This window comes from Lonchura striata, chromosome 12, assembly GCF_050655825.1.
Source record: "Lonchura striata isolate lonStrDom1 chromosome 12, ASM5065582v1, whole genome shotgun sequence".
NCBI lineage: Eukaryota > Metazoa > Chordata > Aves > Passeriformes > Estrildidae > Lonchura > Lonchura striata.
Window position 1 is genome coordinate 14,687,076 of NC_140714.1, and position 23,648 is coordinate 14,710,723.

The following is a 23,648-nucleotide window of genomic DNA, read 5'->3' on the forward strand; positions in this document are numbered from 1 at the left end:
CGGCCCCGCGCTCCGGAACGGGCGGTGCTGCCTGCCCAGCCGTTTCCTGCCCGGGACGCGGCGGAGCGGAGCCGAGCGGAGCGGCGCCGAGCGGAGCCATGACTCACCAGACCGGCATCCACGGTGAGCGGCGCCCGCCGAGCGCTCGTGTCCCCCCGCCCCACCCCGGGGGCTGCCCCGCCGCTCGGCCCCCGCCCCGGGCCGGGCTGCCCCGCTGCGCCCCCCGCCACCGGCACCCCGCGGCCGCGCCCCGCGCATCCCCGGCCCCGCCGAACCCGACAGAGCGGCGATGGGGGCGATAAGCTGAAGCTTCCCGAAAGAGCCGGCGATTAGCGGGGGAGAGGGTCGCTGAGGCTCGGAGCGTTTGGGTGCCGAGGGGAGGTGCGGGAAGGGGTTCGACCCCGGGGTGCCGCCGGTGCGGGGCTCTTCCGCATCCTTTGTCTGGGCTGATGCTCAGCACCCGCCGCGACGTGCTCGGACAGATGTGTCGTGCTCGGACAGATGTGTCACGCTCGTCTGCCTGGCCGCAGCCCCGGCCACCGCTCCCTTGCCTACGGGGATGCTCGGCTTCAGCTGCTCCCCAGCCCAGGGGAGCTGCGGAGAGCCCGAGTGAATTTCTGCTTCCCGATTTCTCCACCCGCTCCCCACAGGACCCCGCCAGCACCCCGACACGGCGGCTTCTGCGTTTCTCTGTGTGCTTGGTGCATGACTGACTGTCTGTCCTCACGGTATTTCCCTCCTGCCCCTCGCCTTGCCAGCTCAATTAGCAATATTAATCAGGAGTAGAGGTGCTGCATAATTTATGTAACCGAATCAATATTCGAGCAGGGATGTGAGAGCAGCTGCCCCTGGAGCCCCGCTCTGTGCGGTCGGGTGTGAATGCAGCCCGCAGCGTGTCCCGGGAGGGAGCTGGGACATTGGCCTCACAGCTCCCTCTGCTCAGCACCTTTGTGCCGGGGTGGGAATTTGTGTCTGCTGGTCCTTCGTGGCAAGAGCATCCTTGTTCCTTCAGCATGGTCGAGAACATCCTTCCCCTCCAGTTGCTTCTGGAGGGGCTGTAACTGAGAAGTGGCCAGCAATGATGCTTAGATGTTTCTGCTTTTGCTCAGGAGAGCTGGTGCTTGTTGATGGTGTTTGGGTTCAGGTTGCTTCTGGCTTAACCTGAGATGCTGAAACATATGCTCTAATTAAATCTTCCTTGTTTTGTAAAAATATAACAATAATTTAAAAAGTTAAAAGTGATCAGGATGGACCCCTGCTGCACCTGAGCTCTGGGTGTGCTGGCCCTGCTCTGCAGAGCTGTCCATGGGGTTTGGGCAGGCAGGGCCTGCTGCACTATGTGCCCCGGAGGCTGCTGCCTGTTGCTCTCTGTCCATGCCTGGCTGCTCCTGTGCTGCTGGTGCTGTCCTTCCTGGCACCCTGCAGCTGCCAGGGAGGGAGATGTGCCAACCTGGCTGTCTCTGAGAGCGCTGACCTTCGCTGACCTTGGTTGCCCACTGCTAGGCAAGCTGTGCCCAGTGCTGGGAGTCACCGTGGCACCGTTGCCCGTAGGACGTGACGTGCCCGTCAGTGGGAAAGGGGAAGGGACTCAACTTCCCCCAAGGAGCTGCAGCGGTGCATGCGGGGATGGACCTGATGACTGTCCTGGCAGCAGATTCCTGGGCTGGGGGTGCTGTAAAATCCTCCCTGTGGTTATGGAAAACAGCTTGTGCTGGGTGGTCTCGCTGTCACAGCATCTCGGACATCTCTGGGTTCTCTCTCCGTGCCCTCTTGCGCCGTCTCTCTTCCGGGAAGCTGCTCTTTCCTCTCTGAATGCAAATCTGCCCCTCCAACACCTGTGATGCACAACTGGGGTGCTCCAGGCTTTAAGGGACCCCTCCCTCTCCCCCTTCCGAGGTGGGTTTGGGATATTTCAGGCTGCCCCACCCTGTCAGGGGATTGAATTATTCTGTTTGCTCAGCAAAGAGCAGATTCCATATAGAATGAGGAACAGCAATACCACTGCTACTTTCATCCCCTTTGCTGAGGCACTGAGATCTCTTGTTTGCTAGGAGGAGGGATTATTCACTTCTTCCTGGTTTCTGGGGCCTTGTTTTCTTTCTGTGTGCCCAGCATTTTCTGTTCCTTCATTCTCATTTCTCCTGTATTTTCAGGAAGACATCTGCTCCCAGAGGAATTATGATCAGATTCCGCAGCTGGCTCAGGGGAGGTTGCAGACAAGCTGGCAAGGGATTTTGCTTGACACGGTGCTAGATCTGTGTGAGGCAGGGTGACGTGGTGGTGGTGGGGGGAACCCCTGGAGCAGCCCCTGTGGGAGGTACTCCCACGTCATCCCAGCTTTTGGGGAGAAACAGGTGGAGGGGAAGCTCTGACAGTGAGAGCTGGGGGGGTCAGGGAGTGCAATCAGGCCTGAGCCTTTCATGCAGGGGCAAGAGGCTAATTATTATTTTTTAGGTATCTCAGGCAGCTCTCTTGAAGGTGCTGGCAAGAAAACCAGGCTGCCATGGAGACTGCCAGGCTGGGGAGGCGATTGGAAACTCTCAAAGGGTGCTGTGGGCTTCCTGGGGCTGAAAACCTGCTTTTTAGCTACAGCTGGGAGGATTTATTGAGTGTTTTTGCAGTCCCTGTTTTGCTCTGAGTGGCATTAGATTGGAACAGCATTTGCTGCCTGAGCTGAGAACCTTGGGAAGGCGATGCTGAACCAGGGCTTTGATGCTGGTGGGAGGTCATCTGCTTTCAGTTGCTTCTGGGATCTCTTTCAAAACCACTGAGTAGAGAGAAAAAGTCTCTTAGAGGGTATTTTTTTCATCTAGAAAGTAGAGAAATCAAATGCATTTTGTTTCTTCAACCCAGAAATAGAGTTTGGTACCTGCTCTTTCTGGGGGAGGCGGTAAGATCTGGGAATAGGGGAGGACCTTGGCTCCCATCCACAGCTGAGCTGCACTTTGCCCCAGGATTTTGCTTTGGGAATGCATCTGGTAGAAGTGAAGGTTTGCTTCAGGAGAAGCATAACCATGGTGCACATGGGCAGGAATGCTGTCAGATGGGTAAAAAAAGAGTAAGGTGGGACCCAGGATCTACTGTGTCTGCAAAAGTGTTAGTGGAAAGCAGGCAGCTTCTTGTCCCTCTAGTGAGAAGAAAGAAGGACCTTCTCTGCCATCCAGCACATCATTAACCCCTCTCCTCTGGCTGTGCTGGGAGGCAGCACTGACTTCTGAGGCACCAGGATGGACAAATTTATGGGGCACCTTTGGAATGCTGGAGGCACCCCCTAACCAGAGACATGTCACAAGGTGCTATCAGCAAAGGAGAAGGGATGGATGGTTCATGGCCCCTTTATCCATGGGGAACAGAGGGCACTGGGCTGCTGCAAGGATATTTTTGAGTAGCCAGACCCAATCTCTTTTCTGGGGCCACCATGGAGGTTGATGCCCCCTGGGGGTATGGCCCATATCCAAGTGGAGGGCACGTCAGGATGGCCAGAGCGGCAGCACCGGTGGAAGACCAGGTAAATGAGATGTCAAGCCCCTTGAAGTGAAGCAGTGGTGGGATAGAGGAAATCCTTTAGAAAGCATGCAGTAAGACTAAATGCAGTGAGATTGTGGCCAGGCTCTGTCCCTGGGGGCCTGCCCCTTCCAGTGCACAAACCAGCATTCTGCTGGTGGCTTTACTGGGCAGGGAAAAGGAGCAGCAGCCAGCAGCTTCTGCAGGCAAGGAGGGACCATGTGTGCTGCACCACCACTCTGCCCCAGGATCCAGCTGATGCTGCCTGCAGGGTGAGTGCTGCCTACCCTGGAGCAAGGGAAGGGACAGGTAACTCCAAGGTGGCAAACTGCAGACCAGACAGGTCCTGGGCACACATGGAAAAAATCAGGTGAGAAGTAAATGTCTGGTGTTGGGTAGGTGGCTCAGAGTCTCTGGGCAGGATTTGCACTAAGGACCAGGTGCTGTCCATGTGAAATCCTGCAGGAATATAGTGTAGCCCCATAGAAAATTGGGAGAAAAGCTTTGCTTGTCTCTTTTGCTCCCTTTTCCCCCTGCCCCACTCCCTTCTTTCTATTTTCTTCTGACATCTGTAGCTTTTTTCCTCAGAAAAGATTTCCTTCAAGGACATATTTATTTATTCCATGGTGAGAAATAAAATCCTCTTACTGCTGAAACTGGCCAACCGTGTCCATCAGCAGAAAAGCTCTCTGCTGCAAGCGAGTTGAGCAGGCACTGTGTAAAGGAGTTACACTGGGATAGACTGAAAAGAAGAATTTCAGCAGCAGCAAAAGCTATTTTGTGCCTGTTGCAGTTGTATCCTTTCCTGGATGCCCAGACCAGGAGCTGGGCAGGGCTGTCAGGGCAGGGAAAGTGTGGGTAATGCAGGTATAACCATGTTTTATTCATCACCATCTTGACTTCTGTCTGGCCAAGCATCCCTGGAACTTGGACAAGTTTTGCCTGGGTTTGTGGCTGGATTTTTGGCGGAGTTTCCCCGCTGCATCCCAGGCACGCTGTGCCCCGGCCAGTGAAAGGGAAGCAGCCGCTTGCAGTGGCATGGAGTTGATGTCCGGGGAATGAAAGATTGATGGCCGGCAGCTCGGGTTTCGTCGGGAGGGCAAGGTGACTTGATGTATTGAGAGAGGCATCTGTTTCAGGGAGCATCTATTATGTATTATTGATCCGGGCGCTGCGTGGGGCCACGGGGCAGGCTCCAACCAGCACAAACGTGTTGCTGCCCTGACAAGTGGCCGAGAGGCCGGAGGAGGGGACGCTGTGGCTGTGCCTCCATCCCCATCCCAGAGCCTCCCCGGGGATCGTGTGGGTGGCTCCGCTGGCACTCGGGCACCCCCAGGGAGAGGTGGCCGTGTCTGTGGCTACGGCTGCCATCACTGCCTCTCCTCCCTCCGGGCTCCTTGCAGCCGTGCTCTGCCCAGAGGAGCTCACTGGGGCTGTAAACAGCAGAAAAAGGCTCAGACTGGGAAGAGTGTTTGGCAGGGTGGTACCCACAAGCATCATCGTTCAGCAGTTCATCTCTCTCTTAAACAAGAGGGATGCTTCAAGCCTGGCAGTAAAAGCTCCTGGGGACTGATCCAGGGTGCATCCCAGCACAGGGCAGTCTTCTGGCTACCATTCATGTTTGTCAGGAGGTGCAAGGGTCTGGCTGCCCTGCTGCTCCCTGGGCTGGGGGAGTTCAGGCTTTGCTCTGCACCTTTTGGTCAGGGCTGCCAGAGGGCAGGCACTGTCCTGCCCTCCTCCCACCAGCTCCAGTTCTCCTCTGGCAGTTTGCCTGTGGGGTCAGGGCCGCCTGAAGGCCACTGCTGGCCAGCCATCACCTCCTGCCACACCGTGAGCTGCCCTGCTGTCAGCAGCTGGCTCTGCTCAGCCCTCCATCCCACATGGGTGGCAGGGGACACTGGGCTGGGAGGCTGTGTGGAACAAGGGGACCTGGGACTTGCTGTTATCAGGCTTCTAAATGCAGGCTGCTTTTGGGAGAAAAAAAATCTGCATCCTACAAACAGGTGGGAGAGGGAGGTGCTGCAGGACTCAGTGGCTGAAGGTGATTTTGGGCTGGGGTGTGTGCTCACCAGGGCTGCCTTGTAGAAAGAAAGACCAGAAGGTTCCTCAGGTGCCACTGGGCTCACACTGCCTCAAAGCAGCAACATCCATTTTCCAGGGCAGGGACAGGGACGTGGTGTCCTTCCCAGGGTTTGAGCACCTTCAGCATGAGATTTCCCAAACTCCAAGGTGGGTCTTGATGTTCCTGGTTGGAAAACCAGTACAAGCTGTTCGTGATTTTTCTTCTCTTCCCTGGGCTGACCAGCTGCAGCTCCTGCACACTTTGCCCTCTGGCACAGGTGCTGTGTGTGCTGTGCCTTGCTCCTTGCACAATGCTGAGCCTGGGTGTGCTGTTCGTGCTGTGCCTGCAGCCTTCTCAGCACCAGATAACATGGTCATGCTCTTGTTCCTGCCTTCACAAATGACTTTGCCTGCAGCAGTGTGAAGTGACTAACCTGGACCTTTCTCCTCTGGAGCTGCTGGACCCTACCCTGTCTGGTCCTTTCTCCAGTTATGGTACTTTGCTTCCTTTTGAGTTTCATCCTATTTCTTTTTTTCCCAGCCCATTTCTTCAAATCTCCTGAGAGAATGCTGAATTTTTCTCAAGTGCACACTTGCATCTCCTCTAGCTTCCCACCTTACAGCTGCAGGAAGCACTATTGCAGCTGCCAGAAGTGTGCATGGAAATATGGATAAAGCTGCACCCACCACAGGTGCCCAGGACACCTTGCTCGATCCCACCTCTGATCCTCCCTGAGTGAGTTACCCACATGGTTTTGTGTCCATGGAGGTTCACCACCCCCGTGTTCCCAAGCTGGCATCTGACTTTTGGAGACTCTTAGAAGCTGAGCTGAGAGCCCTGATGCCCACAGGTCTCTGGCTCTGCTGGAGGAAGCATGAGGGATCTCATGCATCTTGGCCTCAGCAGATCCACACGGGCTCTAGCCCACCTTGGATTTGTTTCTGGATTATTTGTTCCAGGATTTTCCAGGAACCCATGTCTACAGGGTGAGTTGGATGTGTGGGTCCCTTTCACTCCTCTGCCCTGTTGCTCCTCCCTCTCCCTTGGTTTTTATGGTTTCCTCACACATGGGTTTTTCAGCTCTTGAGATGTATCCTGGAGACTTCCTGGCAGAGGATGCTATGAGGCACCATCTCCAGGGTGAGGTGTCCTCCAGCTCTTCCCCCAGAGCTGGCTGTGGACTTCTCTATTAATATTTCAGGCACGTAAGCCATCTCGTCAAGTCTGCTGTGCCAATTAAGTTGTAATCGTGCTGTAATGAAGCAGTGCTGAGCTTGTGCTCAAACCTTCCCTGCTTTATTTCTCTCCCTCCTCATTGGCTCTTGGCTCTGCGTTGTGAGAGGCAGAAGGGGACGCTGGAGACACTCTGCTTTTTATGTAAATGAAAATTGCTTTAAGAGAAAATTCAGCAGCATTAAATCTTGCAAGCCCCTTCTGAGGTTTTTTTTTTTTGAAAGCTTTGCTGCTGTCTCCTCTGGAAACAGTCTCCCTCCTTGGAAGAGGCATTCCCTGTGGTGCACTCGGCTTCTCTGGCAGCATCTAGGCTTTTCCACACCCCCTTCAACCCCTGGGTACCTACACAGACCCCAGTGCTTGGCTGCCACTTGTCAGCCCCTCAGCTACCAGTCGTCCTGCCTGTTCATCTTCAGGGCACTGCCAGCATTCCCTAGAGGGCTACAGGGTTGCATTTGTCCAGACTCCTGATTTTCCAGACCCCCCACCTGCCTTTGGGTTCTGGGAAGGATGGGGTCAGACTGGAGGGATTTCCAAGCTGGTTAGTGCTGCAGAGCTTTCCTATTTCTTCCCTGAAGTTGATGCTATAGAAACGTCCAAGAGTGCTGTTATTCTCTCATAGTTTTGAAGTGTAATAGGAATTGGTGAAACCTGAAGCTTATTAAGAGTTTTGTCTCCTGCATGAGGTTTCCTGGGTGTATAAAATGTCTTTTTCTCTTCCTCTTCTGCCTTGTATGTGTGCAATAACCACAGATGCTGCCAGAAGGAAACAGCCACTCTCAACAGGGAAAGGGGCTAAAAATATCAGAATATCCTTGGTTGGGCACAGCAGGAGTGGGCTGAGCTCCCAGCTGGCACTGGGAGAGGGTGAATGTCTGCTCTGGGAGCTGGGAGAGCTACATGCCCTGATGCTGTTGGAGGGAGCAGCATGTGGTGGGATTACACCAGCAAACCTTCTGTTTGTCCCCTGAAATGCCATTAAGAAGTGACAAGCCTTTGCTGGGGTGTCTGTGTGCCCATTCCTGCAGGGTCCTGTCGGGATGGCATCTCTGGGCTTGTGTGGGAGCTGCTGCCTGCAGGAGCCAGCCTGGGAGCTCTTCCTCGTTGTGCCTCTTGTCCCCGTGGGAGGAGAAGCCAGGCAGCCTCTGATCAGGGCAGCTTTGGGCTGGTGGCAGCTGCATGGCAGAGCTGTCACCTGTGGGGGCCAGGCAGGAGTTTCCTGGGAGCTCCCCAGGGATCCCTCCTCCCTCGGCAGGGGGGTTTGGCAGTGCCCCAGCCCAGGGTCTGCCCGGGGCACGGGGGGCCGTGCTCAGGGACAGCCGGGGGTCCCTGGTCCCGTGTGCGGTGCTGGGCACCATCGAGGCTCTCCTGGGGCTGTGCCAAGGCTGGTGCCCAGCGCTGGAGGGGCTGCAGGGACTGCATATGGCCTTGAAGGAATGGCTTCCTCTGCCAGCTGCCTTAGCTGTGGGTGCTCTCGGGCTCCAGGCTCCTTCCTGCTGCTGGCACAGCAAAGCACCGGGAATGGAGGGGCTGCTGCTGCAGATTCCAGGCACAGATCCTGGTGTGGGTTCAGGGGCATCTGCCCATGTCTCTAATCTTTGCCACACCAGTTTCTTGAGTTCTTCTAACAAGAACAGCAGCTTTTGAAATCACAGGGCTCCCTTTGCTGTGTGGCTGCATCCAGGAAAAGGCTTGGGTGGCTTTAGGGAGAGCCAGGCCAGGAGATGATCCTTGTTTGGGGGTTGGCCCCTCAGAGCCACATCTCCTGGGCTTTGCCTTCACATGGAGCGTGTCCTGGGTGGCACGGGGAGCTCTGTGCAGTGATGCTTCCAGGGTGGCAGATGAAGCCTCTATCCAGTGCCTCCAGCTGCCTCCTGGTAGGATGCTGAGATTGGTTGCTGTTGCTGGTGCTCAGGGAGCAGGGTGAGGAGGAATGCTCCCCGAAACGCTTCCCAAAAACCTGCTGCAATCCAAGCCCTGCCAGCTTCAGAGCAAAACCTTGGGGCTGTTGCCTTTCCCTTCCCTACGGGCTCAGCTTCAAACCAGCACCTCCAGTTTGGAGTCGTGCTGGTTCCCAGCCGCTCGGGAGCAGCATCCTGCCGTGTGTCACAAGCCCAGGACGTGGCAGCCTGTCAGGACATCCTCCAGCCACCCCGGCTGTGCCAGCCCTGCCGCTCTGTCAAGCCAATCAACTTGTCACTTGAGCTCTCCCTGCCCGCACTGGCCAAGCCATCGTCTAAATTTGGGTGATTATGTTCACCCAGGCCAAGTATCAGGTTCTCTGGATCACATGTGCTCCCAGCTGCTATTTAACTCTGACGCCTCAGGGAGACACGGCACTTCTCTCCCAACTTTTTGGGTTTTGTGTTATTGTTATTTTTTATTATAATTTTTTTTTGGCCAGAGATTTATTTTTTTTTTTTTAAGTTTTAAATTTCTATCCTGCCAAGTTGTTCCCCTTTCTAGTCAGTCACTGAGCGACCCAGCACCTGCTTTGATTGCTAAATCTGATCACGATGTTTTTGGTTCTTTCAGCCACCACAGAATTAAGGGACTTTTTTGCCAAAGCCCGAAATGGTTCAGTTCGGCTCATCAAGGTCATCATTGAGGACGGTAAGTCCCATTTTTAACTGCTTTGATTTACACTCTGCCTGTTCTCTATTTCCTCTCCTCCCTTCTCTTCACCACTGCGGTGCCAGCTTGTGTTTTTGTAAACCTCAAGGAAAATGCTCCTGGGGCTTCTGGGCATGTGGTAACCCAGACCTGAAATACAAGCCCAAACTTTGGGTGTGCTGGTCAGCAGCTCTTGGAGCCCCAGGCCAGCTCCAGTGGGGAGCAGTGACTTTGCCAGCAGAGCAATACCAGCCTGGGATCGGTGCTCTGTGGGGGCTTTTGCTGCTGCTGTGTCATATTTTATCATGGGATCTCTGTGACAGGCTGCAGCAGGGACCCTGGGACCTTTGCTGGGGGTGATGCACAGGCATTTCCCCCAGGATGTGTCATCCCACAGCTGGCAAGGAGATGCCCGGGCAGGGGGGTGCTCTGTGGCTCCAGGCCCAGCACAGGGCTGCAGTGCCATCCTGTGAGGAATGCCATGCTCTGAGAGCCATCCCATCCCCTGGGCTGCCCCTAGCCCAGGATACAGGCTGGCACCAGCCTTGCCCCTGTTTGTCCCATGGAATGGGTCCTTTGGGTGGTCTCTGCATCTGTCAAGCAAGTGAGCAGAGCTGAGCACTGATTGCACGTCCCAGCGGGCGGGGAGCTGCCCTGGTGTAGGTTTTCCATCACCTCAGCCTCATACAGTTGCATATGAATGACTTGTTTCCCACGCAGCAGCAGGGACATTCCTGCCCTGCCAAGCTGCTGTCACCACCTCCCCTGGGTGGGCCACCAGTGCAAACACCGAGGTGGATGTGGTTGTAAGGAGCCTGTGGTCATAAGGAGCCCACCTGACCTCTGGAGAGGCCACAACGTCCTGTTCAGAAGAGCAGCATGACTGGAAATGCATGGGACACATCAGTGGGACTGCAGCAGGGCTCAGCAGTGTTGGCTTTGTCCTTGGCAAGGTCCCCATTGTTGGGGGGTGAAACATCCACGTTGTTTCTCTGGAGCATCTTTGACAACAACTTTGCGCTCTCAGCTTTTTTCGCTTTCCAAAAGTGGGAATCAGGTTTGTGTTAGGATAAGCCATGCCTGTCCCTAAGCCTGAGCTTGGGATGCTTAGGGCTTGTGCCACTGGTTTTGGGTTGTGGCTGCTGATGCCAGCGAGGAAGACTTTTTATCACCAATGGAAAACATTTCCCATCTCTGCTGTGGCTGAAAGGGATTTTTTAATCTGTCCATTGTCAGCAGCAGGGCCACCACTCTGCTGTCACACAGGGGACATCAGCCTGGGGGTACTCAGCAGAGAAGGACCCTTGGGCACTAAGAGTGGCCAGGCAGATATCACAGCCAGACAGACAGGTGCTCACCCTGGAAGGGAGGTGTCCAGAGCTGCCTGGGGAGGACATGCCAGCTGCCCTGCCTGGCAGAGGACTGGGAGAGGAGCCTCCCTCTCTGCTGGATGGCTTGCAGCACCTTTTGCCCTGTGGAGAATTTGTCTTGGGGCATTTTGGAGCAGGCAGCAGTGAGTAGAAGGAGAGGAAGATGGTGCAAGGAGCCTTATGTCAGATGCTCTGTGTCTGAGCATCTCCAAGACCACCATTGTGGCTGAGTGACCCTTTGGGAGGAATTTGAGAGGTCATTTTGCCTTTGGAGAGCTACTGGGAAGAGCTGAGATTGGATGGAGCAGGATGTGCACCAAGACCCAGCAGCACTTTCCTGGCATGAGAGCAGCTTGTGCTCCAGCATGTTTTTAGATGATGCTCTGCTCCTCGCTGTCAGCAGGATTTGGGACAAGATTGGCTTTCTGGATTTCCCTGTTGGATGCATTTCTTTACTCACAGTGATGGTGTGCACTGAGTTTTGCAGGTTGGCACCCACCAGAGCTGCCCTGTAGAGGCATTTCAGGGCAAGGCAGGGAGAGCTGGGGCACCTCAGGGGCCAGAAACACTCCCAGCTCTGCTTTTCCAGCAGCAGCTCCCGGGACAAACAGATCCTCATACAGCCAGGGCTGGATAACTCTGCTGAAGGGCGTCTGCTCTCAGTTTCCCCTTTCTGACACTTCCCAAGGAGGAAAATGTGTCCCTGAGTGGATTGAGCAGAGCTGCAAAGAGCTCGGGGAAGGTTGAAGGCTGCCAGCAGCTCGCTGGGCTCCGGCTGAGTCACAGCCCGGGAATAGCCGGGGGTGACCCAGCACTGATGGCTCTGTGCAGGGTTTGCGTTGTTTCAGAGATGCCCTCGAGCTGCCGGTGGGTTTGGCCCTTCGAAATTCCTGCAGTTTCTTCTTTGTAATGCACAAATCCATTCACGGAGCTTTGTGTTTATTGTAGGAATGCACTGAGGTTTTTATGCTTCCCTTTCTCCAAACAGGTAGTTTTGCAAAAGGTAAAGTATTTCTAGCACCTCCTTCTCTGCTGTCCTTGTTACTGAATGAGAAGCTTGTGCCACCCATGCACAAATAACTGGATTGAGTAGTGGTGGCAGGTGCCAGGGCAGTGCTGGGCAGGGGAGGGGTACTCTGCTGTCATAGGGAATGTCCTGCCTGGGTGAGAAATTCCTCCCAAACCCTTCATTCCTCAACTGTTTTCCTTAAAAGCTTTCCTGCCCTGAGATTTGGAGCTGCCGAGGGTTGGGAGGGAGAGGGTTGTGCCCCAGCCAAGGGTCCCAGTGGGCAGCGGGGCTGTGGGCAGAGGTCCTGGCAGGGCATGTGCCCAGCCAAGCATGCCCTCAGGTGCTAATTGCCAAAGGTCCCAACACATTCTGCTATGGCACCTCCAGAATTTCCTACATCTTGTTCTGAGTCCTGTAATCTCCTCCCAGACCTTTCTGCATCTGCAATTGAAGTAAAAATACAGGCTGTTTTCCAGCAGCCTACACTGGTATCCCCAGCACCACCACTTTTTCACCCAGCCATCCCAAAGCCTGACTTGATCCTTGCCAGGGTGTGGATTCATGTCTGTAGGATGCTTGCACCAGTGTTTCAATCCCAGCTGGCAGTGCCCAGCTCACAGGGCTCCCAGTCCCACTGCCACTTGCGTAGCAGCTGAAAATAATACCTTGAGGTGTGTGTGAAACACACAGGTTACTTTAGGAGGCTGGGGCTCTCCTGGCAGCATGGTCCTCCTCCAGGCTGGGCACTGTGGGATATCCCTGCTGCCCACAGACATGGGCTTTGGGTGTCAGCTCTGATTTTAACCCCTGTGAGGTTACAGGAAATCCAGTGAGAGCAGCTTTGGCTCATCATCCTGGATTTTGCTGAGACCATTACTTTTCTCAGCACCCAAAATGTTGGTGGTTCTCTGTGTCCCTGGTGAGGTGTTCTAGTGACCCTAGGGCTTGTCCAGGTGGGGTGGGTGGGTCTTGTGTTCCCCTGTGAGCGAGGAGGGATGGGTGGGCACTACAGAGCAGGAGGGAGCAGAATGGAAGGAAACCACGGGTGGTCAAGAGGAGACTTTGCTGGTGGGACACACAGGTGAAGAAGAGATGGTTGACAGGAGGCTGGCAGAAAACCAGCCCTCCACGACAGCCACAGGGGTGGGAAGGTACACTCCTGCATGTGACTTGAGGTAATAATTTGTTCTTCTGCAGTACAGCATCATTGTTGGTGCTGGAGCTGAAGTGGACCCTTAGTGAGCTGCTACCCTACCTGGTCCTGCAAGATGAAGCTTGCTTTGGTCTAACACCACCTTTCCTGTCTTCTCCTTGCAGAGCAGCTCGTGCTGGGAGCCCACAAAGAGCTGTCCCGGCGCTGGGACGCCGACTATGACACCTTGGTGCTGCCCTTGCTGGACGAGCAGCAGCCCTGCTACGTCCTGTACCGCCTGGACAGCCAGAACGCCCAGGGCTTCGAGTGGCTCTTCATCTCCTGGTCCCCAGACAGCTCCCCGGTGAGCTCCAGGCCCTGGCACCCACCTGGGGACAGGGATGTGCCAGGGGGGTGCAGGGGGGACGGGGAAGGAGGTGCTGGCCAAGGGTACTCTGCCCTGGGACGGAGAGGGAGCGTTCACACCCTGCTGTTCACACCCTGCTCTGGTGCCTGGGTTGAGAAATGGAGACTGCTGTGGGGATGGGGAATGTTTTAGGACACAAAGAGATCCATTGAGACTGTGTCTCTGTCCCATTCCAGTGCCAGGTGAGGAGGTGGAGAAGCTGGGATGTAGAGGGGGGAGTGGTGTGGACCATGAGGCCAGGTTGGACACATCCCACCATGGCTCTGGCCATTGCTGGGAAGAGCTGGCACTGACACTGATGTGCCTCCAGCCTGGCCCTTCTCTGCTTGAGGCTGATGCCGAGTGGCTGCCAGCCCCTCTCCAGGCCTTGCTCCAAAATCAGCTGCTGGAGAGTGACACAAAAGGGCTGGTTGGACGGGAAGCAGGTTTAGAGGATATCAGTGGTACAGCTTGGAAAATGCCATCCTGTTGAGCACATCAGCTGAAGTTTGCTGATGTGTTAACACATGTACTTGTCTTCTATATACATATTTGTCTGTATATGTGTGTTTATATATTCCTATGTATTTAATTGTTGTATATTTATTGTAATCTATAAGCTAGGTAGATTTACTGCCACATAAATACATTCACTGGTCACATATATAAAAATATGTATACAAGTGATATATATCTAATTTTATATGCATGTGCATATTTGTGCATGTGTGCATGTACACGTGTATATATAATCATGTATATTTTAGATATGTATATCTTTCAACAAACCACAGAGGCTCTTACTGCAGAAGCACAGTGTGCCCAGGAGCACTTGCCAAAGCTCTTCCCTGCATTTTGCAGAATGGTGCAATAGAAGTGCCAAAGGCAAAAGTCACTTTTAAGTGGGTCTATGGTATTTGTGCCTCCTCTAACTCAAGTGCTGGTGGGAAATGGTGCTCTGGAGCTCAGGGACTGGATAGCAAAGCACGGAATAAACTGTTGGCTTGTGGGCAGCTCTTGGCAAGGCTGCAGCCCCAGAAATAGTGCTGGTAGGTTTTCCCAGCTGATCCCTACCTAGGGATGCTGCCATTAAAAATCAGACCGAGCTAGAAACTCGGTGGGTGCTCCCAGGAGAGGCTGAGGTGTGTGGAGGGTGATGGCTGTGACCTCTGGGCCCTCTCTGGTTCCCCTGTGTGACAGCACTGCCACCCCTGTCCTGGCAGGTCCGGCTGAAGATGCTGTACGCTGCCACCAGAGCCACTGTGAAGAAGGAGTTTGGTGGGGGGCACATAAAGGACGAGATGTTTGGCACAGTGAAGGTACTGTGGTGGGTCCTGGGCAACCTTTGGGTCTGGCCCTGAGCTTCAGAGCCTGCCTGGAGCTTGGTGTGTGGGTGGTGGATGGGGGATGCTGGTGTTTGCTGAGGGAACAGCAGGCTGTTGGTCCTCCACACTGCTCCCTGCGTGGCCAGGGCTGCTTTCTCCTGCCTGCATGGCTGTGGTCTGTGACAGAGAGCGTGGAAGAGGTGGGAGGGAGGCTGTAAGATGTGGAGCTTTACACTGGATGGCAGAAGAAGTGCCAGGTGGTGGCAGTGTCACTCCAGCAGTGACAGCTGCCTCCACACCGGGGTTATCCACTGCCTTGCATGGAGGTTTCTCCTCCTCTTCCGTGGGCAGAGGGAGCTGCACAGCCAGGGCCTCCTGGACATCACTCCTGCTGGGGCCTCTGGTACTGGTGGAAGCCAGGGAGCATTCCTGCTCTTCCCCAAGGTCCCTCTGCTGCTCCTGGGCTATGGGCTCTGCCTTTCCCTCTCACTTCCATGCTCATGAAACAGCCAGAGCAGCCCATGCCACAGCCATGGGTGACTGGGGAGGGGCAGGGTGCTCAGAACAGACAAATCGAGTGTGGGATTTGCTGAAGGAATCTGAGAGCCTTCAGGTTGGTCCTCTTGGTCAGGAGGGAGCCCGAGACTCTGTGGGCTGCTGAGACTCAGCTGAAGGCTGGGGGCACGGCCGGGATGACCCCCTGTGACAGCTGCCCCGTGCCTGTGTCTGCAGGAGGACGTGTCCCTGAGCGGGTACCAGAAGCATGTGTCCTCCTGCTCTGCGCCCGCCCCGCTGACCGCAGCCGAGCAGGAGCTGCAGCAGATCCGCATCAACGAGGTGGGTGTGCAGCAGGGCTGCTGCCCGCGTGTGCATCGCCGTTTAAACCATTTCTGTCCTTCTCAAGGTGGATGAACACCCTCACAGTCAAATTGGTAGCACAAAGAGGAATTTACACTACTATTTTTTATTCCCCTTGGTTGGACATGAGCTCAGGACTGTATTTTGCTGACAGTCAGAAGATGGTTTGGGGCTGAAGGCAGGTCTCCAACCTGTGGGTATTGGAGGCAAAGCCAGAGCTGAGTTTGAAGATATTCAGGCTTATCTTTGGGCTGCAGCAGCCTCCTCTCCCATACACTTCCTTTACGTCTATAAATACGAGGGGTGCTGTCCCAAGGAACACAGATCTTAGCCTGTAGTTGCTGGAAAGGACGTGGAAGTGGCACAGGGTAGGGCTGGGGGCACACAAGGCTGAGTGCCCATTGTTCCCTGCTGGCTTTCCACAGCCTCTGTGGTTTCACAGCTGTGGCACACTGAGGCAGGAAAGGGGGGTGTGCTCACTGTGTGGGGAGACCACTTGGAAGCAGTACTTTGTTTTGGAATGGGGGAATTTCCCTTAGATGCATGGAAAGCTTTCCTCTCTAGAGGAGCATCCCTCTCTTCTGCCTGTGCTGGGGCTGTGCCTCTCATGGATGGATCAGGAGGTGTGGGAGATGTGAAGCCAATCAGCCTCATGGCATTAATTAATAGCACAGATGAAGCAGGAAGTTTCTACCTGTCCAAGCAGCTCTGGGGGTGATTTCCACCTGCCAAAGCAGGTCTGCAGGTGGCAAAGTTGAGGGACATTTGGGAGATGCCACCAAGGAGTGGAATCCACCAGGTGGGTCTTAGGGGAGTTATCCCAGCTCCCAGCCTGGAGGGCCTGGGCAGAATTTGTTCTGGAGGATGCAAGGAGATGCCCACGTTTGGAGAAGAGAGAGGTGCTGATGGTGACTGTGTGGTTTGTTTGGTACCTTGGGACACCTGGACTTGATGATTCTTGAGGGTCCCTTTTGACTCAGCTGCTTCTGTGATCTGCCATCACCTTGTCTGGCCTGTGCTGCAGGATTAAGTAGTTTTGGGGGGCTGCTGGGCAGTGTCTTACAGGGCTGTATGGCCCAGGTAAGTGGTGCATGTGATGCTCATTGATCTGCCTCATTCTCCTTCCCTCCCAGCCTTGCCTTTTTGAGATGCAGCTCCTGGATAGAGGTGCTGCTGTTGCTCTCTGGTTTGGTGGGGGTTATTCTAAGGGTACATCGTCCCCTGTGTCAGCCTGGGCCACAGGGAGGAGTCACTGACATTAAGAAAGAGATGAAGATGAATATATTTTTGCCTGTGGATTTAAAGGTGGAAAGCAGCCAAGTGCTGGGTGTGCTAAGGGGTCTCTGTGTTGGTGTTACAGCATGGTACAGTGATGCTTCCAGCTTTGTTCATTGCCTGCAGCTTGCAGGGTCCCTTGTGCACAGCTCTGGGGCCTGGAATGTGCTTGCACGTGGCTGTTGAGTTTGGAGGAGCAGATCCAGTGCGTGGGAACGAGTGGTGGGGGCCAGCACCGGCCTGGGAGTTGGCCCTGGGGCAAGCCCTGACCTCAGCACTTCTGTGTGTCTGCCCAGGCCCCTGCAGGGTCCAGGACCCTGTGCCTCCCCTCGTGTTCAGCCAGCCCAGCAGGATTTCAGAAGAGGCACAAGGGACATGGTTTATTTAAAAGCCACCAGCCCACAAGTGCTTTGCTGTGCCCCTCGCCTGGAGCTGTTCTGGGCCCCCCTCCCTCCCCTCTCACCCTGTTGACTCACAACCTTCCAAGGCACTGGCCAGGCTTGCAGCCTTCACCATGGCTGTGTTTGTGGGCAGGCAGAGCTGCCTGGGGTCCTCCCCAGCCACCAGAAGAGTGTGGAGAGGGGATGGGAAGGGCAGGACAGCCCAAAGGGGCAGGTGAGGGCGGCGGGGCAGCAGCTTCAGGGCCAGCAGAGTGGCCTTTGACACTGAGCAAGGAAGGACTCAGGTTTGCACATCCCCCAGGGAACTGCCCAGCCTTTGGCAAAGCAGCTTTTTAGGCTGGGGTTTGAGAATTGGATGGGCAGAGGTGATGTCGTGAGTTAACCCCCTTTTTGGTAGCTGGGTGGGAGCTCATGGAAATTTGCCACCTGCTATATATATATATATATATATATGTTTTTAATAGCTGGAAAATGCCAGCTTTGCTGAGCTGATAGTTGTCAGCAGACCGTGGGCTAAGAAACAGCTTTGAATTTGGCATTGAGCTCAACACCCACGCCTGGGGAGTCTTTGTAGAAGTGTTGCAGGTTCAGAAATAAGGGTGGAGGGGGAGCTGGGCATATCCCATTGGCAGGCCTGTGGGGCAGAGGAAGGCAGCCTTGGAGGTGGGAGAGGAGGCAGGAGAACTGAGAAGAAACAAAGGTGGGGATGCCACTGCACTGGGTAAGGGGGTGTCCTTCACAGCTGCCCCACAGTGTTGGTGGTGCTTCACCAGAACCCTCCCATGAGGAATTTGCCATAAGACAGAGAAGTGCTCCTCAGGCAGGGTCAGCATCATGCCAGGAGGGAGGAAAGAGGAGGAGAAAATCTAACCTAAAGAAAAGGAGATAAAGTAACCTCCTAGGTAAGCCTGCTGCTGGCAAGGTTGGGAATCTGGGATGCAACACATGCTCAGCTGTCCCATGCACTGCTCCCAGGCTGTGCTCTGGGAAGTGCTCAGGCAGCCAATTTTTAATGTTTCTGGAAAGGGAAGGAGTAGAAAATGCAGAGGTATATGGGGGAGTTGATGTTGCTGGGACAAATTTCCATCTCCTGGTGTTTTTGGACTTCAGTGTGCTTTGTGTCAGAGCTAAGGTCTCTACAGTGCCACTGTAACTCTCCTGGTCTTCTTGCATTTATGGGACAGAAAGCTGGGATGCTGGAGGTGCTGGCAGTGGTAATGTCCTTGTGCTGCACCTCTCCACAGGGTGGGACCAGCTGAACTTGTGTGTGTCCTGAAGCCCTGGTGCTCACCCTCAGGCCCTTGGTGGTGTGATGGCACCTGGGGGATGGCAGGACAGCAGAGCTCGAGGTCAGCTGGACTTGGTGCCCACCCAAGTAATTATTTCCCTTTCCTGAGAGCTGCACATCAACACCCTGCTCATCCTCCAGGATGCTTGGCATGGATAGAGGCCTGGGTATTTTTTCCCTCATAAACCTTCCATCTATGCTCTTTAGTGAAGGATAGCCCAAAAGCTATTGCTGCAAGTGCTGGAACTCCTCCAAACCCTGCACTGGGGCCATCCTGACTGGGGAGCCAGGAGGAGATGGGGCAGGGATGGGCTCTGCACAGGGATGTTGGTGGAGACCCTGCATGCCCAGGCTCGGAGGTGCCCAGGCTCTCCCTCCTGCTCCTCCCCAGCCCTGGCATCTCCTGTGTCGTTTTTTGCTGCTCTCCCTGCCCACATGGCTGGATCAGCTCCAGCAGAGGCGGTGCAGCTCCCTCCTGCCGGCACATCCGTGTGTGTCCCCCTCCCTCCTGCTCCCCTGACCCCTCCCTGTGCCATTGACAGTGTGTCTCCTCTCCCCACGCTCGCAGGATTCCTGCTCCCAGGACTCGAGCACTGAGATGGTAGGCTGCTCTGCCCGCTTGATGCCCGGTTTTTCCTTCTCCTGGCAGTGTTTTCCTGCATGCTCTGCTCCGGGCATCTGGCTCCATCATCTCCCCAGGGTGTGGGTGCTGCGTGGGGCTGCTGTAACAAAGGGCAGCCTTAAGGAGACCCACTTTGGTGCTGCCGAGTGGTTTTGAGATGTCAGCTCAAGCTCTTGTGTTTCTCTTGGCATGCCTTGACTTCTCTTCCTTTTCTCTATCAGGGGGAGGGAAATGAAGAAAGAAAAAAAAAAAAACCATAAAGGTTGGGCTCTATCCAAAATCCCCAAAACTGATCCTAAAGGAAAGGGACCCAAGCTCACTGCAGAGTACCTGGGATGGTGTTGCTGGAGTGTTTCCTTGGGAGGGGGTCTTGAGGTGGGAGGGCTCCTCTGCCATCGGGGTGACACCGCCTCCCTGTATTCTGTGGCAGATGGTGGGGGGCTGTTGCTGCTGCCCATCGCTGGTAGAGTACCCCGACCCCGAGGAGGTATGGTGTGCCTGCTGCGTGTGCCCTTCTCCCCAGCCCCCCCAGGGACCCCTGCTGTGGCTGGATGGAGGCACCTGGAGCGATTTGATGTCTCTGCAATCTCTTTCTCTCCCCTCTTTGAAGTGGGGCTCGTTCTCCCGGACTGGGGGGTTTGCTCGGGTTATGGCTGGCAGCCTGTGCCTCGTAGGGGTTGTGGGGAAAGCAGCAGCTGGGATCTTTCTGAGCTGTGATCTCCATCCCCAGCTCCGGCGTTGGAGGGAATGTCTGTCTGCTGCAGTTACACCCACTGAGGAGGGGGTGCCCAGCTGAGTGCTGTGATTTCTGGCCTTCCCCTCTCACCCACAGGCTGCAGTCTGTGGAGATGATCGGAGAGGATCATCATGTGCCAGTGCTGGTCACAGCATCCCTGCCGGGGATTCACTGGGAAACATTTGTTTTGAGCTGGTCTTTGCTGAGAGTGAAGCAGGAGGTGTGGGGGTGCATGGCTGGGCCTGGGTGACGTCCTGGAGTGGTGGGATGGTGACAAGCACCACCATCCTGAGCCTGGCTGACTCAGTGGTTTAATGCTGTGATCCCTGTGGGACAGGTGTCAGACACCTCCTTGGATGAGAAACCTTTAGCTGCAGAGCCAGCTGGTTTTCCTGTTCCCCCCTTCCCCACCCTTTGCCACTGTGCCCTGACGCTCGAGGTGCTCTCCATCCCCAGGTGAAGACGGAGATCAGCGTGGAGAGCAAGCACCAGACGCTGCAGGGCCTGGCCTTCCCCCTGCAGCCGGATGCCCAGCAAGCCATCCAGGCTCTCAAGCAGAAGAAAATCAACTACATCCAGCTGGTAGGTCCCTCACATGGCTTCTCTGTGCCCCACTCCCCACATCCTGCTGCTGTCTCTCACTCCATCTGCTCCCTGTCCCCTCTGTCCATCAGAAGCTGGATCTGGAGCGGGAGACCATCGACCTGGTGCACACGAGCCCCACAGAGATCACTGACCTGCCCAAGAGGATCCCCCAGGACTCTGCTCGCTACCATTTCTTCCTGTACAAGCACTCACACGAGGGGGATTACCTGGAGTCTGTTGGTGAGAGCCTCAGCACTGGGAAAGGCCAGTTTGAGCCTGTGCCAATCCCTGTTTTCCCTGGACCATTGGTTGCATGGGGAGCAAGCTGGGATGGGGACAGGGATGGTGCATCAGGGAGCCTTGAGTCTGTGGTGGGTGCTGGCAGAGACTTTGGGGCCATGTGCAGGGCAGGTCTCTGGGTGCTGCCCCCGAGCTCTTGGTGGTGGGCGCTTTGTTTCCCTCCGGTGTTGAAGGAGTGCCAGGGGAGGTCTGGGAGGGGTGATGGATGGGATGGCTCACCCTCTGTTGCTGGATGTTACCTGGGACTCTGGGCTGGAAAGGCCACGAGCAGGGTGGGATGCAGCTGGTGCTCCCTGGCCACGGGCCCGGGCAGTGCCACAAGCCCTGCTCTGTTTTTGCAGTCTTTATCTACTCCATGCCCGGGTACAAGTGCAGCATCAAGGAGCGCATGCTCTACTCCAGCTGCAAGAGCCGGTTGCTGGACACTGTGGAGCAGGAGTTTTGCTTGGAGATAGCCAAGAAGGTGAGAGTGAGCCCCCGCAGAGGTGATGGAGCTGGACGGTGCCAGGGGGCTGTGCTGCAGCCTTGGTCCAGCCCCTGCGATGAGCTTGGGGGGCAGTAGGGTGCCCCAGAGGTGGCTGTCAGATCCCAAGGGAGCTGCTAAGCCCCCGTTTCCCGTTGCCGGGCGCAGATCGAGATCGACGACGGGGCGGAGCTGACGGCGGAGTTCCTGTACGAGGAGGTGCACCCCAAGCAGCACGCCTTCAAGCAGGCCTTCGCCAAGCCCAAGGGCCCCGTGGGCAAGCGGGGGCAGAAGCGGCTGATCAAGGGGCCGGGCGAGAACGGCGAGGACAGTTAGATCCCGCGGGCGGCGGTGAACGGACACCATCCTGCGGCGCTTCCCGCCTCCCTCTCCGCTGACCTGGGGATCTTTCCCTCCATCTCAGCCTTTTTTTGGGGTTTTTTTTACCTTTTTTTTTTTTTTTTTTTTTTCCTGTTTCATTCCTTTTTTTAAACATCTGGATGGCTTGTTGCACCTGGGGGCAGAGCGATGGGGAGGGTTCAGGGTTGTCCTGGTTCTTTTCCTCCTGTCCTTGTGCAAGCCCCGGGGCTGCGGGGGGAGGACGGGAGCAGCAGAGCCATGTCCCCAGCCTTGCTCCTGTCCCCCTCAGGGTCACGGCCACTGCTTTCGGTGTCCCCTGGGTGACTGAAGGACACACTCACCTGAAAGCTGCTCTATGCAAAGGGAAGGGGGTTGGGGATTCCTGTTTGAAAAGAGAAAATGCTTCTTTCCTGCCCCCCCAGCCTCCAGACTTTGTTCCCCTGTCCCACTCTTGGTGTGCACGGCCCCTCTGCCCCAGGCTGGAGCGATCCCGCACCCCCTCAGGGTGCGGGCAGGACCCCCTGTGGGGTGGGCTTTGCTTCCTGTGGGATGGGAGTTTTTCCCTGCAGAGAGCCAGGCAGTGGGAGGTGGAAGTTCCCCACTTAGTCCTGAGCTCAGCCTGGACCTGGAGAAAGGTGACTCTGCCTTTGGGTGATGTTTGCTTCCCCTTTTTGAACCGCCCCAGTAAGGTTTTCCCCCTCAGAAGGAGCTGCTACAGCCCTGACTCAGCCCTGTCCCTGTTTAGGAAGGGAGCTGAGGGGTTCCTGAGCCCTGGTCCCCCATCTCCATTCCCCAGCGCCAACCTTACCCCCGGGTTCTCAGCTGGGTCTCTGGGCTGGGGCAGCCCCATGTCTCAATAATCACCTGGGCTACTCCAAATCCTTGTGTGGGGGAACATGACAGCCCTGTGTGCCCCTGGGGATGTCCCCAGCCACCAAGGGCCATCATCGGCTCCACGGTCTGAGCTTGGCACTGTGATTTGGGCTGCACTGGGGCTTGGGGGGAGAGCACCTTGCTGCTGGGTACCAGCGAGGGCTCGAGAGCCACCTGCCTCCCTGCGAGGATGGAAAAGGGGGCGGTGAAACCTGCCCTCTGCTTTCCAGCTGTGACGGTGAACGTCCAGATGTTGCCTCGGCGGAGTCAGGGGGTTGAAGCTGGGAGGAGCAGAGCACACTGTACTGAACGCTGTATTTTCTAAAGAATAAAGTATTTTTAAAACAGTCTGATGCTCTTTGGAGATTGCCTGGGTTCCCCACGTTTGGGCATTTAGCAGCTGTGGGCTCTGGAGCTGCAAAGCGAATTGCTTGGACATCATGAGCTGGGAGCCAGCAACTCTCACAACCGCCTGTCCTGGCTGAGTGCAGCCCTCACCACCTTGAAGGACATCCACACTCCAGGCCAGGGGTCTGGCACAGCCACACTGCCTGGCAGAGATTTTTACACTGAGCCACTCCAGCAATGCCCAGAGCTCGAGCTGGCTACAGGAGGCAGCATCCCTGCTCAGCCCAGCTTTCCTTATTTTAATGGCTGGTGATTTTGCAAGGTTGTGAAGATGCTCCAAGGGCTGTTCTCTTGCCTGGAGTGAATTCCTGCCTGGCAGTGGGGAGGGAAAGCAGGAGGATGCAGAGCCAAGAGAAGAATTGGGAATGCAGTGGGGTCTGCCTGCATCCCAGGCTCCAAATCCTCCTGCTGCTCACCCAGGTCAGGCCATTGCCACGTCTTGGCTTCACCCTCCATGCCCAGGATGAAATTGAAGATTTGCAAAGCCAGCTGTAAAACGTTTTTTTTTTTTTTAAATGTTTAATGCAAAAAAAAAAAAAAATTCAACCCTGAATCAGTTTGTTTTTGACATGGAGGAGAAGGAGGGAAGATGCTGCTATGCAGGAAGCAGCCTCATTGCAGGAAAGCTCCCTCTGTATATAAATGCTAATAAGCCTGGCTGATGCCACCAGAGTCATTTGACAAGCTGAGTCACCCTTCTTCAGATCTTACTCTCCTTCTGTGCTTCAGTAATTTTTAACTTGCCCAAATATTGAGGGGGAGTGAGGGCTGTGCCCCTTTTCCCACGTCCCGTTCAGTGCCCCCAGCCCCTACCAGTGCAGCCAT

At 55.5% G+C, this 23,648-nt stretch overlaps 1 protein-coding gene across 5 annotated transcripts; it reads left to right on the forward strand.

The window, feature by feature from the left end:
* The first annotated feature begins 52 nt into the window (after nucleotides 1-52).
* TWF2 (twinfilin actin binding protein 2) lies at nucleotides 53-22,763 on the forward strand. Of its 5 annotated transcripts, none has more exons than XM_085590648.1 (11): nucleotides 53-123; nucleotides 9,335-9,412; nucleotides 13,109-13,287; nucleotides 14,553-14,648; nucleotides 15,387-15,491; nucleotides 19,045-19,077; nucleotides 19,529-19,585; nucleotides 20,291-20,416; nucleotides 20,509-20,659; nucleotides 21,061-21,182; nucleotides 21,351-22,763. In XM_085590648.1, exons 1-11 carry the CDS (start codon nucleotides 99-101, stop codon nucleotides 21,516-21,518), a joined length of 1,140 nt encoding a protein of 379 aa, XP_085446774.1. In that variant the 5' UTR covers nucleotides 53-98; the 3' UTR covers nucleotides 21,519-22,763. The 5 variants fall into 5 exon arrangements, with proteins under 5 accessions (XP_085446774.1, XP_085446776.1, XP_085446775.1 ...); XM_085590650.1 differs by having other exon boundaries at nucleotides 13,114-13,287; XM_085590649.1 differs by lacking the exon at nucleotides 19,529-19,585.
* Nucleotides 22,764-23,648: the final 885 nt, after the last annotated feature.

What these genes read in the sequence shown, in the direction of transcription:
- TWF2 (XM_085590648.1), top strand. Translation starts at nt 99, where the DNA reads ATGACTCACCAGACCGGCATCCACG. An exon ending in GGTCCCCAGACAGCTCCCCG is followed by an intron (nt 13,288 to 14,552) that starts GTGAGCTCCAGG and finishes CTGTCCTGGCAG; the next exon opens with GTCCGGCTGAAGATGCTGTA. An exon ending in GGATTACCTGGAGTCTGTTG is followed by an intron (nt 20,660 to 21,060) that starts GTGAGAGCCTCA and finishes CTGTTTTTGCAG; the next exon opens with TCTTTATCTACTCCATGCCC.